General features: G+C 56.3%; 1 protein-coding gene across 13 annotated transcripts in view; it reads right to left on the bottom strand.

Annotated features, from left to right (window-relative positions):
* LOC106595398 (unconventional myosin-Va) overlaps positions 1–19,281 on the bottom strand; it is a 98,759-nt gene that overhangs the window by 9,935 nt on the left and 69,543 nt on the right. For 7 of the 13 annotated variants that reach the window (XR_006757556.1, XR_006757555.1, XM_045689353.1 and 4 more), the window contains 7 exons: positions 19,130–19,230; positions 17,751–17,807; positions 4,559–4,639; positions 4,196–4,394; positions 2,031–2,099; positions 1,482–1,575; positions 1,219–1,365 (listed from right to left, as the gene is read on the bottom strand). Coding sequence is in view for 11 of the 13 variants with exons in the window: in XM_045689353.1 (XP_045545309.1) it covers positions 1,219–1,365; positions 1,482–1,575; positions 2,031–2,099; positions 4,196–4,394; positions 4,559–4,639; positions 17,751–17,807; positions 19,130–19,230 (748 nt within the window). In the remaining 2 variants the exon portion in view is untranslated. The remainder of the gene's footprint in view (positions 1–1,218; positions 1,366–1,481; positions 1,576–2,030; positions 2,100–4,195; positions 4,395–4,558; positions 4,640–17,750; positions 17,808–19,129; positions 19,231–19,281) is intronic. The other 6 variants (XM_045689358.1, XM_045689363.1, XM_045689359.1 and 3 more) reach the window with 3 other exon arrangements.

The following is a 19,281-nucleotide window of genomic DNA, read 5'->3' as shown; positions in this document are numbered from 1 at the left end:
GAGGTGGTAAGAGAGAAAGAGAGAGAGATGTGGTAAGAGAGAGAGAGGTGGTAAGAGAGAGAGAGGTGGTAAGAGAGAAAGAGAGAGAGAGATGGTAAGAGAGAGAGATGTGGTAAGAGAGAGAGAGAGGTGGTAAGAGAGAAAGAGAGAGAGGTGGTAAGAGAGAAAGAGAGAGAGATGTGGTAAGAGAGAGAGAGAGAGGTGGTAAGAGAGAAAGAGAGAGATGTGGTAAGAGAGAGAGAGAGAGAGAGGTGGTAAGAGAGAAAGAGAGAGAGAGGTGGTAAGAAAGAAAGAGAGAGATGGTAAGAGAGAGAGAGAGATGTAAGAGAGAGAGAGAGAGAGATGTAAGAGAGAGAGAGAGAGAGATGTAAGAGAGAGAGAGAGAGGTGGTAAGAGAGAGAGAGGTGGTGAGAGAAAGAGAGGTGGTGAGAGAAAGAGAGGTGGTAAGAGAGAAAGAGAGCGAGAGGTGGTAAGAGAGAGAGAGGTGGTAAGAGAGAAAGAGAGAGAGAGGTGGTAAGAGAGAGAGAGGTGGTAAGAGAGAGAGAGGTGGTAAGAGAGAGAGAGGTGGTAAGAGAGAAAGAGAGAGAGAGGTGGTAAGAGAGAGAGAGTTGGTAAGAGAGAAAGAGAGAGAGATGTGGTAAGAGAGAGAGAGGTGGTAAGAGAGAAAGAGAGAGAGATGTGGTAAGCGAGAGAGAGAGAGAGAGAGAGGTGGTAAGAGAGAGAGAGAGGTGGTAAGAGAGAAAGAGAGAGAGGTGGTAAGAGAGAAAGAGAGAGAGGTGGTAAGAGAGAAAGAGAGAGAGGTGGTAAGAGAGAAAGAGAGAGAGAGGTGGTAAGAGTGAAAGAGAGAGATGTGGTAAGAGAGAAAGAGAGAGATGTGGTAAGAGAGAAAGAGAGAGAGAGTTGGTAAGAGAGAGAGAGAGAGAGAGGTGGTAAGAGAGAGAGAGAGGTGGTAAGAGAGAAAGAGAGAGAGAGGTGGTAAGAGAGAAAGAGAGAGAGAGGTGGTAAGAGAGAGAGAGAGGTGGTAAGAGAGAAAGAGAGAAAGAGAGAGAGAGGTGGTAAGAGAGAGAGAGAGAGAGGTGGTAAGAGAGAGAGAGAGAGAGGTGGTAAGAGAGAGAGAGAGAGAGGTGGTGAGAGAGAGAGGTGGTGAGAGAGTTAAAAGAGAGTGCAAGATTGAGAATGGTTAGAGGTCAGGGTTATAGGTCAGTAGAGGTTACATACCCAGTATGAGGTTCTTAACCAGTTTCAGCTCATCCTCCTTCTTGTACTCCAACATTCCCTGGAAGTCTTTCTCGCGACGAGGAATGTTCACCGGACGGACCGTCTCTTCAACCATCTGACCCGGAGATATAGTCTCAACATGGCCAGCTACACACACACACACACACACACACACACACACACACACACACGGTCAGATAACACAAATTCAGGTCCAACAGACACCCATCTACAAAGACGGTCAGGTACGTCTCCTTCCTTACCTCCCATTTCTCCAATCTTCTTCGAGAACACCTTCAGCTGTTTCTTAAGCTTACGGATAGTTTTATCCTGCTTCTCCAGCTGTTCCATGAGGTCCTGAGAGAGAGAGAGAGAGAGAGAGAGAGAGAGAGAGAGAGAGAGAGAGGTGAGGTTGGCAATAGTCGATCAGTTTATCAAAGCCAAGGGATCAGTGGTCAAACAGGAAGCTGACAATGGTCAAAGTTCAGACAAAAAAAAACAGGCTCCCTTACCCAGTGGGTTGGAGAGAGAGAGGGGGTTGATTTAAAACAGGGGTACTTATTTGGTCCTCTGTGGGGTTAGAGAGAGGGGGGGTGCTAATTTGAAACAAGGCCTGGCTGTATGTTAACAGAGAGAAGAGGTGCTGGGTTTAACACATTGACCTCCTGTGTGAGTTAGAGAGAAGAGGTGCTCTGCTGGATTTGTCTGTTGTGGGTTAACAGAGTTAAAGTAGAAATCTGACACACACCAAACTTTGTTAGTGGTCACACACGTGCAGAGAAACACACACAATGTCCTTAGACTCGACATACAACCATCCGTCGTAATATGTTGACTTTGGCGCTGCGATATGCTGTTGGATCCTCAGTCCTCAGCATCTCCTGTTAGGTGACATCCACACACATCAGAGGGTGTTCTCACAGGACACACACACATCAGAGGGTGTTCTCACAGGACACACACACATCAGAGGGTGTTCTCACAGAACACACACACATCAGAGGGTGTTCTCACAGAACACACACACATCAGAGGGTGTTCTCACAGGACACACACACACATCAGAGGGTGTTCTCACAGAACACACACACATCAGAGGGTGTTCTCACAGGACACACACACATCAGAGGGTGTTCTCACAGGACACACACACATCAGAGGGTGTTCTCACAGGACACACACACATCAGAGGGTGTTCTCACAGGACACACACATCAGAGGGTGTTCTCACAGGACACACACACATCAGAGGGTGTTCTCACAGGACACACACACATCAGAGGGTGTTCTCACAGGACACACACACATCAGAGGGTGTTCTCACAGGAACACACACATCAGAGGGTGTTCTCACAGGACACACACATCAGAGGGTGTTCTCACAGGACACACACACACATCAGAGGGTGTTCTCACAGGATACACACATCAGAGGGTGTTCTCACAGGACACACACACATCAGAGGGTGTTCTCACAGGACACACACACATCAGAGGGTGTTCTCACAGGACACACACACATCAGAGGGTGTTCTCACAGGACACACACACATCAGAGGGTGTTCTCACAGGACACACACACATCAGAGGGTGTTCTCACAGGACACACACACATCAGAGGGTGTTCTCACAGGACACACACACATCAGAGGGTGTTCTCACAGGACACACACACATCAGAGGGTGTTCTCACAGGACACACACATCAGAGGGTGTTCTCACAGGACACACACATCAGAGGGTGTTCTCACAGGACACACACACATCAGAGGGTGTTCTCACAGGACACACACACATCAGAGGGTGTTCTCACAGAACACACACACATCAGAGGGTGTTCTCACAGAACACACACACATCAGAGGGTGTTCTCACAGGACACACACACATCAGAGGGTGTTCTCACAGGACACACACACCAGAGGGTGTTCTCACAGGATACACACACATCAGAGGGTGTTCTCACAGGACACACACACATCAGAGGGTGTTCTCACAGGATACACACATCAGAGGGTGTTCTCACAGGACACACACACCAGAGGGTGTTCTCACAGGACACACACATCAGAGGGTGTTCTCACGGGACACACACATCAGAGGGTGTTCTCACGGGACACACACACACACATCAGGGTGGTGTCGGACACACACCCCCTCAGTAAAACAGTAAGTATCACAGTAACACTAGCGACCAATAAGGGAAGTGCTGGTTGATGGCAGCAGGTTGTCTTGGTGATCTGGTCTGAATATGTATCTGTTTTTTCATTCATCTATGACCTTTTGAACGCTTAAATAATTTCATAAAAGTATTACAATTTGTGTTTTAAAATGTGTGTGTGCATGTGTGTGTGACTGCATGTGTGTACACGTTTGCATGTTTGTAAGCGTGTGTATACACTGGGTGTACAAAACAGGAAGGACACCTTCCTAACATTGAGTTGCCCCTCCCCTTTTCCCCTCAGAACAGCCTTAATGTGTTAGGTGTCAAAAGCATTCCACAGGGATGGTGGCCCATGTTGACTACAATGGTTCCCACAGTTGTGTCAAGTTGGCTGGATGTCCCTTGGGTGGTGAACCATTCTTGATATACACGGGAAACTGTTGAGCATGAAAAACCCAGCAGCATTGCAGTTCTTGACACAAACTGGTGCACCTGACACCTACTACCATACCTTGTTCAAAGGCACTTAAATATTTTGTCTCACCCATTCACCCTCTGAATGGTGCACACACAATCCATGTATCGATTGTCTAAAGTCTTGCAAATCCTTCTTTAACCTGTCTCCTCCCCTTCATCTACAATGATTGAAGTGGATTTAACAGGTGACATCAATAAGGGATCATAGCTTTCACCTGGATTCAGCTGGTCAGTCTGTGTCATGGAAAGAGCAGGTGTCCTTAATGTTTTGTACACTCCGTGTATGTGTGAGTGTATACGTGTGTGTATATATGTGTGTGTAAGTGTGTAACGTACCAGGTTTTCGTTGGTGAGTCGTGTGATCTCATGCTGTAGACTAGCCTCTATGCGTGCCTCTGGTGGGAGCTGCAGGTTCTGGGCTAGCAGCTGTTGTTGACGGTTATTCTCCTCTTTAACACTCTGTAACTCCCCTCGCAACACCTCCACCTCGTTGTCATAGCTACGCCTCTGCTGCTGCATCTGGCCCTCCAACAGTCTGAGAGGAGGGGATGGAGAGAGAAGAAGAGAATCATTCTTCAACTACTATAGGAGGTTGGGGAAGCGTGAAGGAGAAAATATGGGATGGAGGGAGGAAGAGCAAACAGCCCCACACCACCCCCGGTCCACACACACACACACACACACACACACACGGTTAACCTGTTGGTCTCCTTTAACCCTTCATATACCAGCCACAGCTCTCCGTCCTCATTCAGCCTATGGAAGTCAGCAGTGGGGGATCTAACAAACAAACACAAAGGAAAGAAAGGGAACAGAAAAAAGGATAAACAAAGAGGGGGATGAGGGATGATGGTGGACTAGAGGAGATGGGTGGTGGTGGACTAGAGGAGTTGGGGTGGTGGACTAGAGGTGATGGGGTGGTGGTGGACTAGAGGAGGTGGGGTGGTGGTACACTAGAGGAGGTGGGGTGGTGGTGGACAGAGGAGGTGGGGAGGTGGTGGACTAGAGGAGGTGGAGTGGTGGTGGACAGAGGAGGTGGGGAGGTGGTGGACTAGAGGAGGTGGGGTGGTGGTGGACTAGAGGAGATGGGTGGTGGTGGACTAGAGGAGGTGGGGTGGTGGTGGACAGAGGAGGTGGGGAGGTGGTGGACTAGAGGAGGTGGGGTGGTGGTGGATAGAGGGGTGTGGAGGTGGTGGACTAGAGGAGGTGGGGTGGTGGTGGACTAGAGGAGATGGGTGGTGGTGGACTAGAGGAGGTGGGGTGGTGGTGGACTAGAGGAGGTGGGGAGGTGGTGGACTAGAGGAGGTGGGGTGGTGGTGGACTAGAGGAGGAGGGGTGGTGTTGGAATAGAGGAGGTGGGGTGGTGGTGGACTAGAGGAGGTGGGGAGGTGGTGGACTAGAGGAGGTGGGGAGGTGGTGGAATAGAGGAGGAGGGGTGGTGTTGGACTAGAGGAGGTGGGGTGGTGGTGGACAAGAGGAGGTGGGGTGGTGGTGGACAAGAGGAGGTGGGATGGTGGTGGACTAGAGGAGGTGGGGTGGTGGTGGACTAGAGGAGGTGGGGTGGTGGTGGACAAGAGGAGGTGGGGTGGTGGTGGACTAGAGGAGGTGGGGTGGTGGTGGACAAGAGGAGATGGGGTGGTGGTGGACTAGAGGAGGTGGGGTGGTGGTGGACTAGAGGAGGTGGGGTGGTGGTGGACTAGAGGAGGTGGGGTGGTGGTGGACTAGAGGAGGTGGGGTGGTGGTGGACTAGAGGAGGTGGGGTGGTGGTGGACTAGAGGAGGTGGGGTGGTGGTGGACTAGAGGAGGTGGGGTGGTGGTGGACTAGAGGAGGTGGGGTGGTGGTGGACTAGAGGAGGTGGGGAGGTGGTGGACTAGAGGAGGTGGGGTGGTAGTGGACTAGAGGAGATGGGGTGGTAGTGGACTAGAGGAGGTGGGGTGGTAGTGGACTAGAGGAGATGGGTGGTGGTGGACTAGAGGAGATGGGTGGTGGTGGACTAGAGGAGGTGGGGTGGTGGTGGACTAGAGGAGGTGGGGAGGTGGTGGACTAGAGGAGGTGGGGTGGTGGTGGACTAGAGGAGGAGGGGTGGTGTTGGACTAGAGGAGGAGGGGTGGTGTTGGACTAGAGGAGGTGGGGTGGTGGTGGACAAGAGGAGGTGGGGTGGTGGTGGACAAGAGGAGGTGGGATGGTGGTGGACTAGAGGAGGTGGGGTGGTGGTGGACTAGAGGAGGAGGGGTGGTGTTGGACTAGAGGAAGTGGGGTGGTGGTGGACTAGAGGAGGTGGGGTGGTGGTGGACTAGAGGAGGTGGGGTGGTGGTGGACTAGAGGAGGAGGGGTGGTGTTGGACTAGAGGAGGTGGGGTGGTGGTGGACAAGAGGAGGTGGGGTGGTGGTGGACTAGAGGAGGTGGGATGGTGGTGGACTAGAGGAGGTGGGGTGGTGGTGGACTAGAGGAGATGGGTGGTGGTGGACTAGAGGAGGTGGGGTGGTGTTGGACTAGAGGAGGTGGGATGGTGGTGGACTAGAGGAGGTGGGATGGTGGTGGACTAGAGGAGGTGGGGTGGTGGTGGACTAGAGGAGATGGGTGGTGGTGGACTAGAGGAGGTGGGGTGGTGGTGGACTAGAGCAGATGGGTGGTGGTGGACTAGAGGAGGTGGGGTGGTGGAGGACTAGAGGAGGTGAGGTGGTGGTGGACTAGAGGAGGTGGGGTGGTGGTGGACTAGAGGAGGTGGGGTGGTGGTAGACTAGAGGAGGTGGGGTGGTGGTGGACTGGAGGAGATGGGTGGTGGTGGACTAGAGGAGGTGGGGTGGTGGTGGACTAGAGGAGGTGGGGAGGTTGTGGACTAGAGGAGGTGGGGTGGTAGTGGACTAGAGGAGATGGGGTGGTAGTGGACTAGAGGAGATGGGTGGTGGTGGACTAGAGGAGGTGGGGTGGTAGTGGACTAGAGGAGATGGGTGGTGGTGGAGTAGAGGAGGTGGGGTGGTGGTGGACTAGAGGAGGTGGGGGAGGTGGTGGACTAGAGGAGGTGGGGTGGTGGTGGACTAGAGGAGGAGGGGTGGTGTTGGACTAGAGGAGGTGGGGTGGTGGTGGACAAGAGGAGATGGGGTGGTGGTGGACAAGAGGAGGTGGGGTGGTGGTGGACTAGAGGAGGTGGGGTGGTGGTGGACTAGAGGAGGTGGGGTGGTGGTGGACTAGAGGAGATGGGGTGGTGGTGGACTAGAGGAGGTGGGGTGGTGGTGGACTAGAGGAGGTGGGGTGGTGGTGGACTAGAGGAGGTGGGGTGGTGGTGGACTAGAGGAGGTGGGGTGGTGGTGGACTAGAGGAGGTGGGGAGGTGGTGGACTAGAGGAGGTGGGGTGGTGGTGGACTAGAGGAGGTGGGGAGGTGGTGGACTAGAGGAGGTGGGGTGGTGGTGGACTAGAGGAGGTGGGGTGGTGGTGGACTAGAGGAGGTGGGGTGGTGGTGGACTAGAGGAGGTGGGGTGGTGGTGGACTAGAGGAGGTGGGGTGGTGGTGGACTAGAGGAGGTGGGGAGGTGGTGGACTAGAGGAGGTGGGGTGGTGGTGGACTAGAGGTGGTGGGGTGGTGGTGGACTAGAGGAGATGGGTGGGGATGGACTAGAGGAGGCGGGGTGGTGGAGGACTAGAGGAGGCAGGGTGGTGGTGGACTAGAGGAGGAGGAGTGGTGGTGGACTAGAGGAGGCGGGGTGGTGGTGGACTAGAGGAGGCGGGGTGGTGGTGGACTAGAAGAGGTGGGGAGGTGGTGGACTAGAGGAGGTGGGGTGGTGGTGGACTAGAGGAGGAGGGGTGGTGTTGGACTAGAGGAGGAGGGGTGGTGGTGGACTAGAGGAGGTGGGGTGGTGGTGGACTAGAGGAGGTGGTGGACTAGAGGAGGTGGGGTGGTGGTGGACTAGAGGAGGAGGGGTGGTGGAGGACCAGAGGAGGTGGGGTGGTGGAGGACCAGAGGAGGTGGGGTGATGGTGGACCAGAGGAGGTGGGGTGGTGGTGGACTAGAGGAGGTGGGGTGGTGGTGGACTAGAGGAGGTGGGGAGGTGGTGGACTAGAGGAGGTGGGGTGGTGGTGGACTAGAGGAGATGGGTGGTGGTGGACTAGAGGAGGTGGGGTGGTGGTGGACTAGAGCAGATGGGTGGTGGTGGACTAGAGGAGGTGGGGTGGTGGTGGACTAGAGGAGGTGGGGGAGGTGGTGGACTAGAGGAGGTGGGGTGGTGGTGGACTAGAGGAGGAGGGGTGGTGTTGGACTAGAGGAGGTGGGGTGGTGGTAGACAAGAGGAGGTGGGGTGGTGGTGGACTAGAGGAGGTGGGGTGGTGGTGGACTAGAGGAGGTGGGGTGGTGGAGGACCAGAGGAGGTGGGGTGGTGGAGGACCAGAGGAGGTGGGGTGGTGGAGGACCAGAGGAGGTGGGGTGGTGGTGGACCAGAGGAGGTGGGGTGGTGGTGGACTAGAGGAGGAGGGGGTGGTGTTGGACTAGAGGAGGTGGGGTGGTGGTGGACAAGAGGAGGTGGGGTGGTGGTGGACTAGAGGAGGTGGGGTGGTGGTGGACTAGAGGAGGTGGGGTGGTGGTGGACTAGAGGAGGTGGGGTGGTGGTGGACTAGAGGAGGTGGGGTGGTGGTGGACTAGAGGAGGTGGGGTGGTGGTGGACTAGAGGAGGTGGGGTGGTGGTGGACTAGAGGAGGTGGGGTGGTGGTGGACTAGAGGAGGTGGGGTGGTGGTGGACTAGAGGAGGTGGGGTGGTGGTGGACTAGAGGAGGTGGGGAGGTGGACTAGAGGAGGTGGGGTGGTGGTGGACTAGAGGAGGAGGGGTGGTGTTGGAATAGAGGAGGTGGGGTGGTGGTGGACTAGAGGAGGTGGGGAGGTGGTGGACTAGAGGAGGTGGGGTGGTGGTGGACTAGAGGAGGAGGGGTGGTGTTGGACTAGAGGAGGTGGGGTGGTGGTGGACAAGAGGAGGTGGGGTGGTGGTGGACTAGAGGAGGTGGGATGGTGGTGGACTCGAGGAGGTGGGGTGGTGGTGGACTAGAGGAGATGGGTGGTGGTGGACTAGAGGAGGTGGGGTGGTGGTGGACTAGAGGAGGTGGGGAGGTGGACTAGAGGAGGTGGGGTGGTGGTGGACTAGAGGAGGAGGGGTGGTGTTGGAATAGAGGAGGTGGGGTGGTGGTGGACTAGAGGAGGTGGGGAGGTGGTGGACTAGAGGAGGTGGGGTGGTGGTGGACTAGAGGAGGAGGGGTGGTGTTGGACTAGAGGAGGTGGGGTGGTGGTGGACAAGAGGAGGTGGGGTGGTGGTGGACTAGAGGAGGTGGGATGGTGGTGGACTCGAGGAGGTGGGGTGGTGGTGGACTAGAGGAGATGGGTGGTGGTGGACTAGAGGAGGTGGGGTGGTGGTGGACTAGAGGAGGTGGGGAGGTGGTGGACTAGAGGAGGTGGGATGGTGGTGGACTAGAGGAGGTGGGGAGGTGGTGGACTAGAGGAGGTGGGGTGGTGGTGGACTAGAGGAGGTGGGGTGGTGGTGGACTAGAGGAGGAGGGGTGGTGTTGGACTAGAGGAGGTGGGGTGGTGGTGGACTAGAGGAGGAGGGTGGTGTTGGACTAGAGGAGGTGGGGTGGTGGTGGACAAGAGGAGGTGGGGTGGTGGTGGACTAGAGGAGGTGGGGTGGTGGTGGACTAGAGGAGATGGGTGGTGGTGGACTAGAGGAGGTGGGGTGGTGGTGGACTAGAGGAGGAGGGGTGGTGTTGGACTAGAGGAGGTTGGGTGGTGGTGGACAAGAGGAGGTGGGGTGGTGGTGGACAAGAGGAGGTGGGATGGTGGTGGGCTAGAGGAGGTGGGGTGGTGGTGGACTAGAGGTGGGGTGGTGGTGGACTAGAGGAGGTGGGGTGGTGGTGGACTAGAGGAGGTGGGGTGGTGGTGGACGAGATGAGGTGGGGGTGGTGGTGGACGAGAGGAGGTGGGGAGGTGGTGGACTAGAGGAGGTGGGGTGGTGGTGGACTAGAGGAGGTGGGGTGGTGGTGGACTAGAGGAGGTGGGGAGGTGGTGGACTAGAGGAGGTGGGGTGGTGGTGGACTAGAGGAGGTGGGATGGTGGTGGACTAGAGGAGGTGGGGTGGTAGTGGACTAGAGGAGGTGGGGTGGTGGTGGACTAGAGGAGGTGGGGTGGTGGTGGACTAGAGGAGGTGGGGTGGTGGTGGACTAGAGGAGGTGGGGTGGTGGTGGACTAGAGGAGGTGGGGTGGTGTTGGACTAGAGGAGGTGGGGTGGTGTTGGACTAGAGGAGGAGGGGTGGTGTTGGACTAGAGGAGGTGGGGTGGTGGTGGACTAGAGGAGGTGGTGGACTAGAGGAGGTGGGGTGGTGGTGGACTAGAGGAGGAGGGGTGGTGTTGGACTAGAGGAGGTGGGGTGGTGGTGGACTAGAGGAGGTGGTGGACAAGAGGAGGTGGGGTGGTGGTGGACTAGAGGAGGAGGGGTGGTGTTGGACTAGAGGAGGTGGGGTGGTGGTGGACAAGAGGAGGTGGGGTGGTGGTGGACAAGAGGAGGTGGGGTGGTGGTGGACTAGAGGAGGTGGGATGGTGGTGGACTAGAGGAGGTGGGGTGGTGGTGGACTAGAGGAGGTGGGGTGGTGGTGGACTAGAGGAGGTGGGGTGGTGGTGGACTAGAGGAGGAGGGGTGGTGTTGGACTAGAGGAGGTGGGGTGGTGGTGGACTAGAGGAGGAGGGGTGGTGTTGGACTAGAGGAGGTGGGGTGGTGGTGGACAAGAGGAGGTGGGGTGGTGGTGGACTAGAGGAGGTGGGATGGTGGTGGACTAGAGGAGGTGGGGTGGTGGTGGACTAGAGGTGGGGTGGTGGTGGACTAGAGGAGGTGGGGTGGTGGTGGACTAGAGGAGGTGGGGTGGTGGTGGACGAGAGGAGGTGGGGTGGTGGTGGACTAGAGGAGGTGGGGAGGTGGTGGACTAGAGGAGGTGGGGTGGTGGTGGACTAGAGGAGGTGGGGTGGTGGTGGACTAGAGGAGGTGGGGAGGTGGTGGACTAGAGGAGGTGGGGTGGTGGTGGACTAGAGGAGGTGGGATGGTGGTGGACTAGAGGAGGTGGGGTGGTAGTGGACTAGAGGAGATGGGTGGTGGTGGACTAGAGGAGGTGGGGTGGTGGTGGACTAGAGGAGGTGGGGTGGTGGTGGACTAGAGGAGGTGGGGTGGTGGTGGACTAGAGGAGGTGGGGTGGTGGTGGACTAGAGGAGGTGGGGTGGTGTTGGACTAGAGGAGGTGGGGTGGTGTTGGACTAGAGGAGGAGGGTGGTGTTGGACTAGAGGAGGTGGGGTGGTGGTGGACTAGAGGAGGTGGTGGACTAGAGGAGGTGGGGTGGTGGTGGACTAGAGGAGATGGGGTGGTGTTGGACTAGAGGAGGTGGGGTGGTGGTGGACTAGAGGAGGTGGTGGACTAGAGGAGGTGGGGTGGTGGTGGACTAGAGGAGGAGGGGTGGTGTTGGACTAGAGGAGGTGGGGTGGTGGTGGACAAGAGGAGGTGGGGTGGTGGTGGACTAGAGGAGGTGGGATGGTGGTGGACTAGAGGAGGTGGGGTGGTGGTGGACTAGAGGAGGTGGGGTGGTGGTGGACTAGAGGAGATGGGTGGTGGTGGACTAGAGGAGGTGGGGTGGTGGTGGACTAGAGGAGGAGGGGAGGTGGTGGACTAGAGGAGGTGGGGTGGTGGTGGACTAGAGGAGGAGGGGTGGTGTTGGACTATAGGAGGTGGGGTGGTGGTGGACTAGAGGAGGTGGTGGACTAGAGGAGGTGGGGTGGTGGTGGACTAGAGGAGGAGGGTGGTGTTGGACTAGAGGAGGTGGGGTGGTGGTGGACAAGAGGAGGTGGGGTGGTGGTGGACTAGAGGAGGTGGGGTGGTGGTGGACTAGAGGAGGTGGGGTGGTGGTGGACTAGAGGAGATGGGTGGTGGTGGACTAGAGGAGGTGGGGTGGTGGTGGACTAGAGGAGATGGGTGGTGGTGGACTAGAGGAGGTGGGGTGGTGGTGGACTAGAGGAGGTGGGGTGGTGGTGGACTAGAGGAGGAGGGGTGGTGTTGGACTAGAGGAAGTGGGGTGGTGGTGGACTAGAGGAGGTGGGGTGGTGGTGGACTAGAGGAGGTGGGGTGGTGGTGGACTAGAGGAGGTGGGGTGGTGGTGGACTAGAGGAGGTGGGATGGTGGTGGGCTAGAGGAGGTGGGGTGGTGGTGGACTAGAGGTGGGGTGGTGGTGGACTAGAGGAGGTGGGGTGGTGGTGGACTAGAGGAGGTGGGGTGGTGGTGGACGAGAGGAGGTGGGGTGGTGGTGGACTAGAGGAGGTGGGGAGGTGGTGGACTAGAGGAGGTGGGGTGGTGGTGGACTAGAGGAGGTGGGGTGGTGGTGGACTAGAGGAGGTGGGGAGGTGGTGGACTAGAGGAGGTGGGGAGGTGGTGGACTAAAGGAGGTGGGGTGGTGGTGGACTAGAGGAGGTGGGATGGTGGTGGACTAGAGGAGGTGGGGTGGTAGTGGACTAGAGGAGATGGGTGGTGGTGGACTAGAGGAGGTGGGGTGGTGGTGGACTAGAGGAGGTGGGGTGGTGGTGGACTAGAGGAGGTGGGGTGGTGGTGGACTAGAGGAGGTGGGGTGGTGGTGGACTAGAGGAGGTGGGGGTGGTGTTGGACTAGAGGAGGAGGGGTGGTGTTGGACAAGAGGAGGTGGGGTGGTGGTGGACTAGAGGAGGTGGTGGACTAGAGGAGGTGGGGTGGTGGTGGACTAGAGGAGGAGGGGTGGTGTTGGACTAGAGGAGGTGGGGTGGTGGTGGACTAGAGGAGGTGGTGGACTAGAGGAGGTGGGGTGGTGGTGGACTAGAGGAGGAGGGGTGGTGTTGGACTAGAGGAGGTGGGGTGGTGGTGGACAAGAGGAGGTGGGGTGGTGGTGGACTAGAGGAGGTGGGATGGTGGTGGACTAGAGGAGGTGGGGTGGTGGTGGACTAGAGGAGGTGGGGTGGTGGTGGACTAGAGGAGATGGGTGGTGGTGGACTAGAGGAGGTGGGGTGGTGGTGGACTAGAGGAAGAGGGGTGGTGGTGGACTAGAGGAGGTGGGGTGGTGGTGGACTAGAGGAGGAGGGGTGGTGGTGGACTATAGGAGGTGGGGTGGTGGTGGACTAGAGGAGGTGGTGGACTAGAGGAGGTGGGGTGGTGGTGGACTAGAGGAGGAGGGGTGGTGGTGGACTAGAGGAGGTGGGGTGGTGGTGGACAAGAGGAGGTGGGGTGGTGGTGGACTAGAGGAGGTGGGGTGGTGGTGGACTAGAGGAGATGGGTGGTGGTGGACTAGAGGAGGTGGGGTGGTGGTGGACTAGAGGAGATGGGTGGTGGTGGACTAGAGGAGGTGGGGTGGTGGTGGACTAGAGGAGGTGGGGAGGTGGTGGACTAGAGGAGGTGGGGTGGTGGTGGACTAGAGGAGGAGGGGTGGTGGTGGACTATAGGAGGTGGGGTGGTGGTGGACTAGAGGAGGTGGGGTGGTGGACTAGAGGAGGTGGGGTGGTGGTGGACTAGAGGAGGATGGGTGGTGGTGGACTAGAGGATGTGGGGTGGTGGTGGACTAGAGGAGGTGGGGTGGTGGTGGACTAGAGGAGGTGGGGTGGTGGTGGACTAGAGGAGGTGGGGTGGTGGTGGACTAGAGGAGGTGGGGTGGTGGTGGACTAGAGGAGATGGGTGGTGGTGGACTAGAGGAGGTGGGGTGGTGGTGGACTAGAGGAGGTGGGGTGGTGGTGGACTAGAGGAGGTGGGGTGGTGGTGGACTAGAGGAGGTGGGGTGGTGGTGGACTAGAGGAGGTGGGGTGGTGGTGGACTAGAGGAGATGGGTGGTGGTGGACTAGAGGAGGTGGGGTGGTGGTGGACTAGAGGAGGTGGGGTGGTGGTGGACTAGAGGAGGTGGGGTGGTGGTGGACTAGAGGAGGTGGGGTGGTGGTGGACTAGAGGAGATGGGGTGGTGGTGGACTAGAGGAGGTGGGGTGGTGGTGGACTAGAGGAGATGGGTGGTGGTGGACTAGAGGAGGTGGGGTGGTGGTGGACTAGAGGAGGTGGGGAGGTGGTGGACTAGAGGAGGTGGAGTGGTGGTGGACTAGAGGAGGTGGGTGGTGGTGGACTAGAGGAGGTGGGGTGGTGGTGGACTAGAGGAGGTGGGGTGGTGGTGGACTAGAGGAGGCGGGGTGGTGGTGGACTAGAGGAGGAGGGTGGTGGTGGACTAGAGGAGGTGGGGTGGTGGTGGACTAGAGGAGAGGTGGTGGACTAGAGGAGGTGGGGTGGTGGTGGACTAGAGGAGGAGGGGTGGTGGTGGACTAGAGGAGGTGGGGTGGTGGTGGACTAGAGGAGGTGGGGTGGTGGTGGACTAGAGGAGGTGGGGTGGTGGTGGACTAGAGGAGGTGGGGTGGTGGTGGACTAGAGGAGGTGGGGTGGTGGTGGACTAGAGGAGATGGGTGGTGGTGGACTAGAGGAGGTGGGGTGGTGGTGGACTAGAGGAGATGGGTGGTGGTGGACTAGAGGAGGTGGGGTGGTGGTGGACTAGAGGAGGTGGGGTGGTGGTGGACTAGAGGAGGTGGGGTGGTGGTGGACTAGAGGAGGTGGGGTGGTGGTGGACTAGAGGAGGTGGGGTGGTGGTGGACTAGGGGAGGTGGGGTGGTGGTGGACTAGAGGAGGTGGGGTGGTGGTGGACTAGAGGAGGTGGGGTGGTGGTGGACTAGAGGAGGTGGGGTGGTGGTGGACTAGAGGAGGTGGGGTGGTGGTGGACTAGAGGAGGTGGGGTGGTGGTGGACTAGAGGAGGTGGGGTGGTGGTGGACTAGAGGAGGTGGGGCGGTGGTGGACTAGAGGAGGTGGGGTGGTGGTGGACTAGAGGAGGTGGGGTGGTGGTGGACTAGAGGAGGTGGGGTGGTGGTGGACTAGAGGAGGTGGGGTGGTGGTGGACTAGGGGAGGTGGGGTGGTGGTGGACTAGGGGAGGTGGGGTGGTGGTGGACTAGAGGAGGTGGGGTGGTGGTGGACTAGGGGAGGAGGGGTGGTGGTGGACTAGAGGAGGTGGGGTGGTGGTGGACTAGAGGAGGTGGGGTGGTGGTGGACTAGGGGAGGTGGGGTGGTGGTGGACTAGGGGAGGTGGGGTGGTGGTGGACTAGAGGAGGTGGGGTGGTGGTGGACTAGAGGAGGTGGGGTGGTGGTGGACTAGAGGAGGTGGGGTGGTGGTGGACTAGAGGAGGAGGGGTGGTGGTGGACTAGAGGAGGTGGGGTGGTGGTGGACTAGAGGAGGTGGGGTGGTGGTGGACTAGAGGAGGTGGGGTGGTGGTGGACTAGGGGAGGTGGGGTGGTGGTGGACTAGAGGAGGTGGTGGTGGTGGTGGAGGAGGTGGGGTGGTGGTGGACTAGGGGAGGTGGGGTGGTGGTGGACTAGAGGAGGTGGGGTGGTGGTGGACTAGAGGAGGTGGGGTGGTGGTGGACTAGAGGAGGAGGGGTGATGGTGGACTAGGGGAGGTGGGGTGGTGGTGGACTAGAGGAGGTGGGGTGGTGGATGGAGGAGGTGGGGTGGTGGTGGACTAGGGGAGGTGGGGGTGGTGGTGGACTAGAGGAGGTGGGGTGGTGGTGGACTAGAGGAGGTGGGGTGGTGGTGGACTAGGGGAGGAGGGGTGATGGTGGACTAGAGGAGGTGGGGTGGTGGTGGACTAGAGGAGGTGGGGTGGTGGTGGACTAGAGGAGGTGGGGTGGTGGTGGACTAGAGGAGGAGGGGTGGTGGTGGACTAGGGAGGAGGGGTGATGGTGGACTAGGGGAGGAGGGGTGATGGTGGACTAGGGAGGAGGGGTGGTGGTGGACTAGAGGAGGTGGGGTGGCTGGGTGGACTAGGGGAGGAGGGGTGGTGGTGGACTAGAGGAGGTGGGGTGGTGGTGAGACTAGAGGAGGAGGGGTGGTGGTGGACTAGAGGAGGAGGGGTGATGGTGGACAAGGGGAGGAGGGGTGATGGTGGACTAGAGGAGGTGGGGTGGTGGTGGACTAGAGGAGGTGGGGTGGTGGTGGACTAGGGGAGGAGGGGGTGGTGGACTAGGGGAGGTGGGGTGGTGGTGGACTAGAGGAGGTGGGGGTGGTGGTGGACTAGAGGAGGAGGGGTGGTGGTGGACTAGGGGAGGAGGGGTGATGGTGGACTAGGGGAGGAGGGGTGATGGTGGACTAGGGGAGGAGGGGTGATGGTGGACTAGAGGAGGTGGGGTGGTGGTGGACTAGGGGAGGAGGGGTGATGGTGGACTAGAGGAGGAGGGGTGATGGTGGACTAGGGGAGGAGGGGTGATGGTGGACTAGGGGAGATGGGGTGGTGCAGTTTCATGCTGTGTGTGTGTGTGTGTGTGTGTGTGTGTGTGTGTGTGTCAGCTTGTGCTTATTATTCTGAATCAATGTGTGTTTACAACAGGGGTTGGAACCAGTTCAGGGAACAGAACCGACAACTGGAATATAAAGACATTTTTTCAAGGAACAGAATCAGAACAAAAGTGATCTATACTACATTGTTTTTTAGTCCCACAAAAAAACGTAACAAAGTGCATATGCATAGCCCTCACACTGTCACTCAGAAAAGTATTCCAGTGTCCGCCTGACAGAAAAGTATTCCAGTGTCTGACTGACAGAAAAGTATTCCAGTGTGCGCGTGTGTAGGCTACCTGCTCCTTCCCCTCTGAAGCATAGTCTAGTAGCCTACTGATGTTACAAGTCTGATTCAGAAATTAGGGAAGAGAGATTTTTTATTAGAGAGGAATGGATGAACCTTTTCAGTGCTAGTTAACGATACTATAGTTACCATGTTTCATGTTTCCACCCCCACCCAGAAAATTTCAGTCGCATCCAACGCCCTACATTCGTCTGTCCAATGCATGTAAATAGCTTGCCCGCTCCATAGCAACCTGCTATATCCTCACTGATTGGTGAAGTAATTTAATGTCGAGCTAAATGTTAAAAGAAAGTTAATTTCAGAGGTTTATAAAGGAACAGAAAGGAATGATATTAATCTTAGCTTTTTGTTGGGTTCGAACCAGTTCAGAACTTTATTTTGCTGGTCGGAACAAAAAAATGTATGTTTCTGTTCAGAACAAAACAATTGGAAAATAATTTAGGTTCCAACCCCTGGTAGAGAACAAGCAAAATGATCACAATCTGAAATGACAAGGATTCTGAATGCAATGTAACACACAGGGTGGTAGCAACATGATGGAACTAACAAAACACAACACAGGGTGGTAGCAACATGATGGAACTAACAAAACACAACACAGGGTGGTAGCAACATGATGGAACTAACAAAACACAACACAGGGAAACACGCGGTTGGTAAAGATGCAGGTTTGGTTCCATGCAGAAGACATTTCATAGGAGCTGATTAGTAATTAAGAGTCTGTGCATCATTCATGCCTAACCCTCAACCCATACGGAGGCTAACCTAGTTTAGCTTCAACATGCTAGTTAGATTACCAATGCTATGTAGGCTAACCTAGCTTAGCTTAATTACCATGCTAGTTCGATGACCAATATTACGGAGGCTAACCTAGCTTAGCTTCATCACCATGCTAGTTAGAGGACCAGTGCTAGGGACGCTAACCTATCTTAGCGTCATCATCATACTAGTTAGCAGGCAGCATTCGCCACTTACAGTATAGTACAGGTTAGGCATCGCCCGGCGTGCAAAACAAGCAGACTCATTGCTACAGAAGCAAATCTAGTTTTATCACCTACATAATATATCATTAATATAGATTCAATATCAGCCAGCCATCATCAACTATATTATCCGATCCAATAAAAAGCCTCCGCTCAATCCCCATTGGTCAGCGTGGCCACGCATGCTCCGCCTCATGATGCAAAGGACACATCTGATTGGTTACCTGAGGCGATTAAGGAGCTCATTGGCTTCTAGTGGTTTACGCAAGAACCTGGGAGATCTGCGCAAAACAGAGAGAGGAGTTCACACATACAGTTCTCAAACACACACAGATCTCCCACACACAGTTCTCAAACACACACAGATCTCCCACACACAGTTCTCAAACACACACAGATCTCCCACACACAGTTCTCAAACACACACAGATCTCCCACACACAGTTCTCAAACACACACAGATCTCCCACACACAGTTCTCAAACACACACAGATCTCCCACACACAGTTCTCAAACACACACAGATCTCCCACACACAGTTCTCAAACACACACAGATCTCCCACACACAGTTCTCAAACACACACAGATCTCCCACACACAGTTCTCAAACACACACAGATCTCCCACACACAGTTCTCAAACACACACAGATCTCCCACACACAGTTCTCAAACACATACAGATCTCCCACACACAGTTCTCAAACACATACAGATCTCCCACACACAGTTCTCAAACACACACAGATCTCCCACACACAGTTCTCAAACACACACAGATCTCCCACACACAGTTCTCAAACACACACAGATCTCCCACACACAGTTCTCAAACACACACAGATCTCCCCACACACAGTTCTCAAACACACACAGATCTCCCACACACAGTTCTCAAACACACACAGATCTCCCACACACAGTTCTCAAACACATACAGATCTCCCACACACTGAGTGTACACATGGAGTACATCAGACATACTGGTGGGGAGCTTGTACTGTAATGAGTCCTCTGTAGACCTCTGGGGGGAGGAAGGGAAAGAGGGAAGGGGTGACAGACAGAAGGAGATGGGGGGGGAAAGCAAAAGAGAGAAAGGGAGAGAAAGAAAGCGAGGAGAGAGGAGATACAGAGAGAAGGAGATATAGGGGGAGGGAAAGCGAGAGAGAAAGAGAAAAAGAGAAAGAGAAAGTGAGAGAAAAAGCGAGAGAGAGGAGAAAGAGGGAGAGGGAAAGCAAAAGAGAGAACGTGAGAGGGGGAAGGAAAGCGGAAGAGAAAGTGAGAGAGGAGAGAAGGAGATACAGAGAGAAGGAGATAGAGGCGGAGAGAGAGAGCAGAAGAGAGATAGAGAGAGGAGAGGGGGGGAGAGAAAGCGAGAGAGTATGTGAGAGAGAAAGCGAGAGAGTATGTGTGAGAGAGAGAAAGCAAGAGAGAGTGGAGATACAGAGAGAAGGAGATAGAGGGGGAGAGAAAGCGAGAGAGTATGTGTGAGAGAGAGAAAGCAAGAGAGAGTGGAGATACAGAGAGAAGGAGATAGGGGGAGGGAGAGCGAAAGAGAAAAAGAGAGAGAAAGCGAGAGAGAGAGAGAAAGAGAGATGTACCTGTTGGTCTCTTTGAGTCCTAGATAAGCCTGAGTGATTGCACCAGAGTCCTTCATCTTATGGACATCCTCTGCATAGTGCACTGGCTCTGTCATTGTCTCCTGGAGAGAGGGATGACATGGAGGGGGATGAGAGAGAAAGAGAAAATAACC

This window comes from Salmo salar, chromosome ssa11 (genome assembly GCF_905237065.1).
Source record: "Salmo salar chromosome ssa11, Ssal_v3.1, whole genome shotgun sequence".
Lineage (NCBI taxonomy): Eukaryota > Metazoa > Chordata > Actinopteri > Salmoniformes > Salmonidae > Salmo > Salmo salar.
This window is presented reverse-complemented; position numbering and strand designations above follow the sequence as displayed.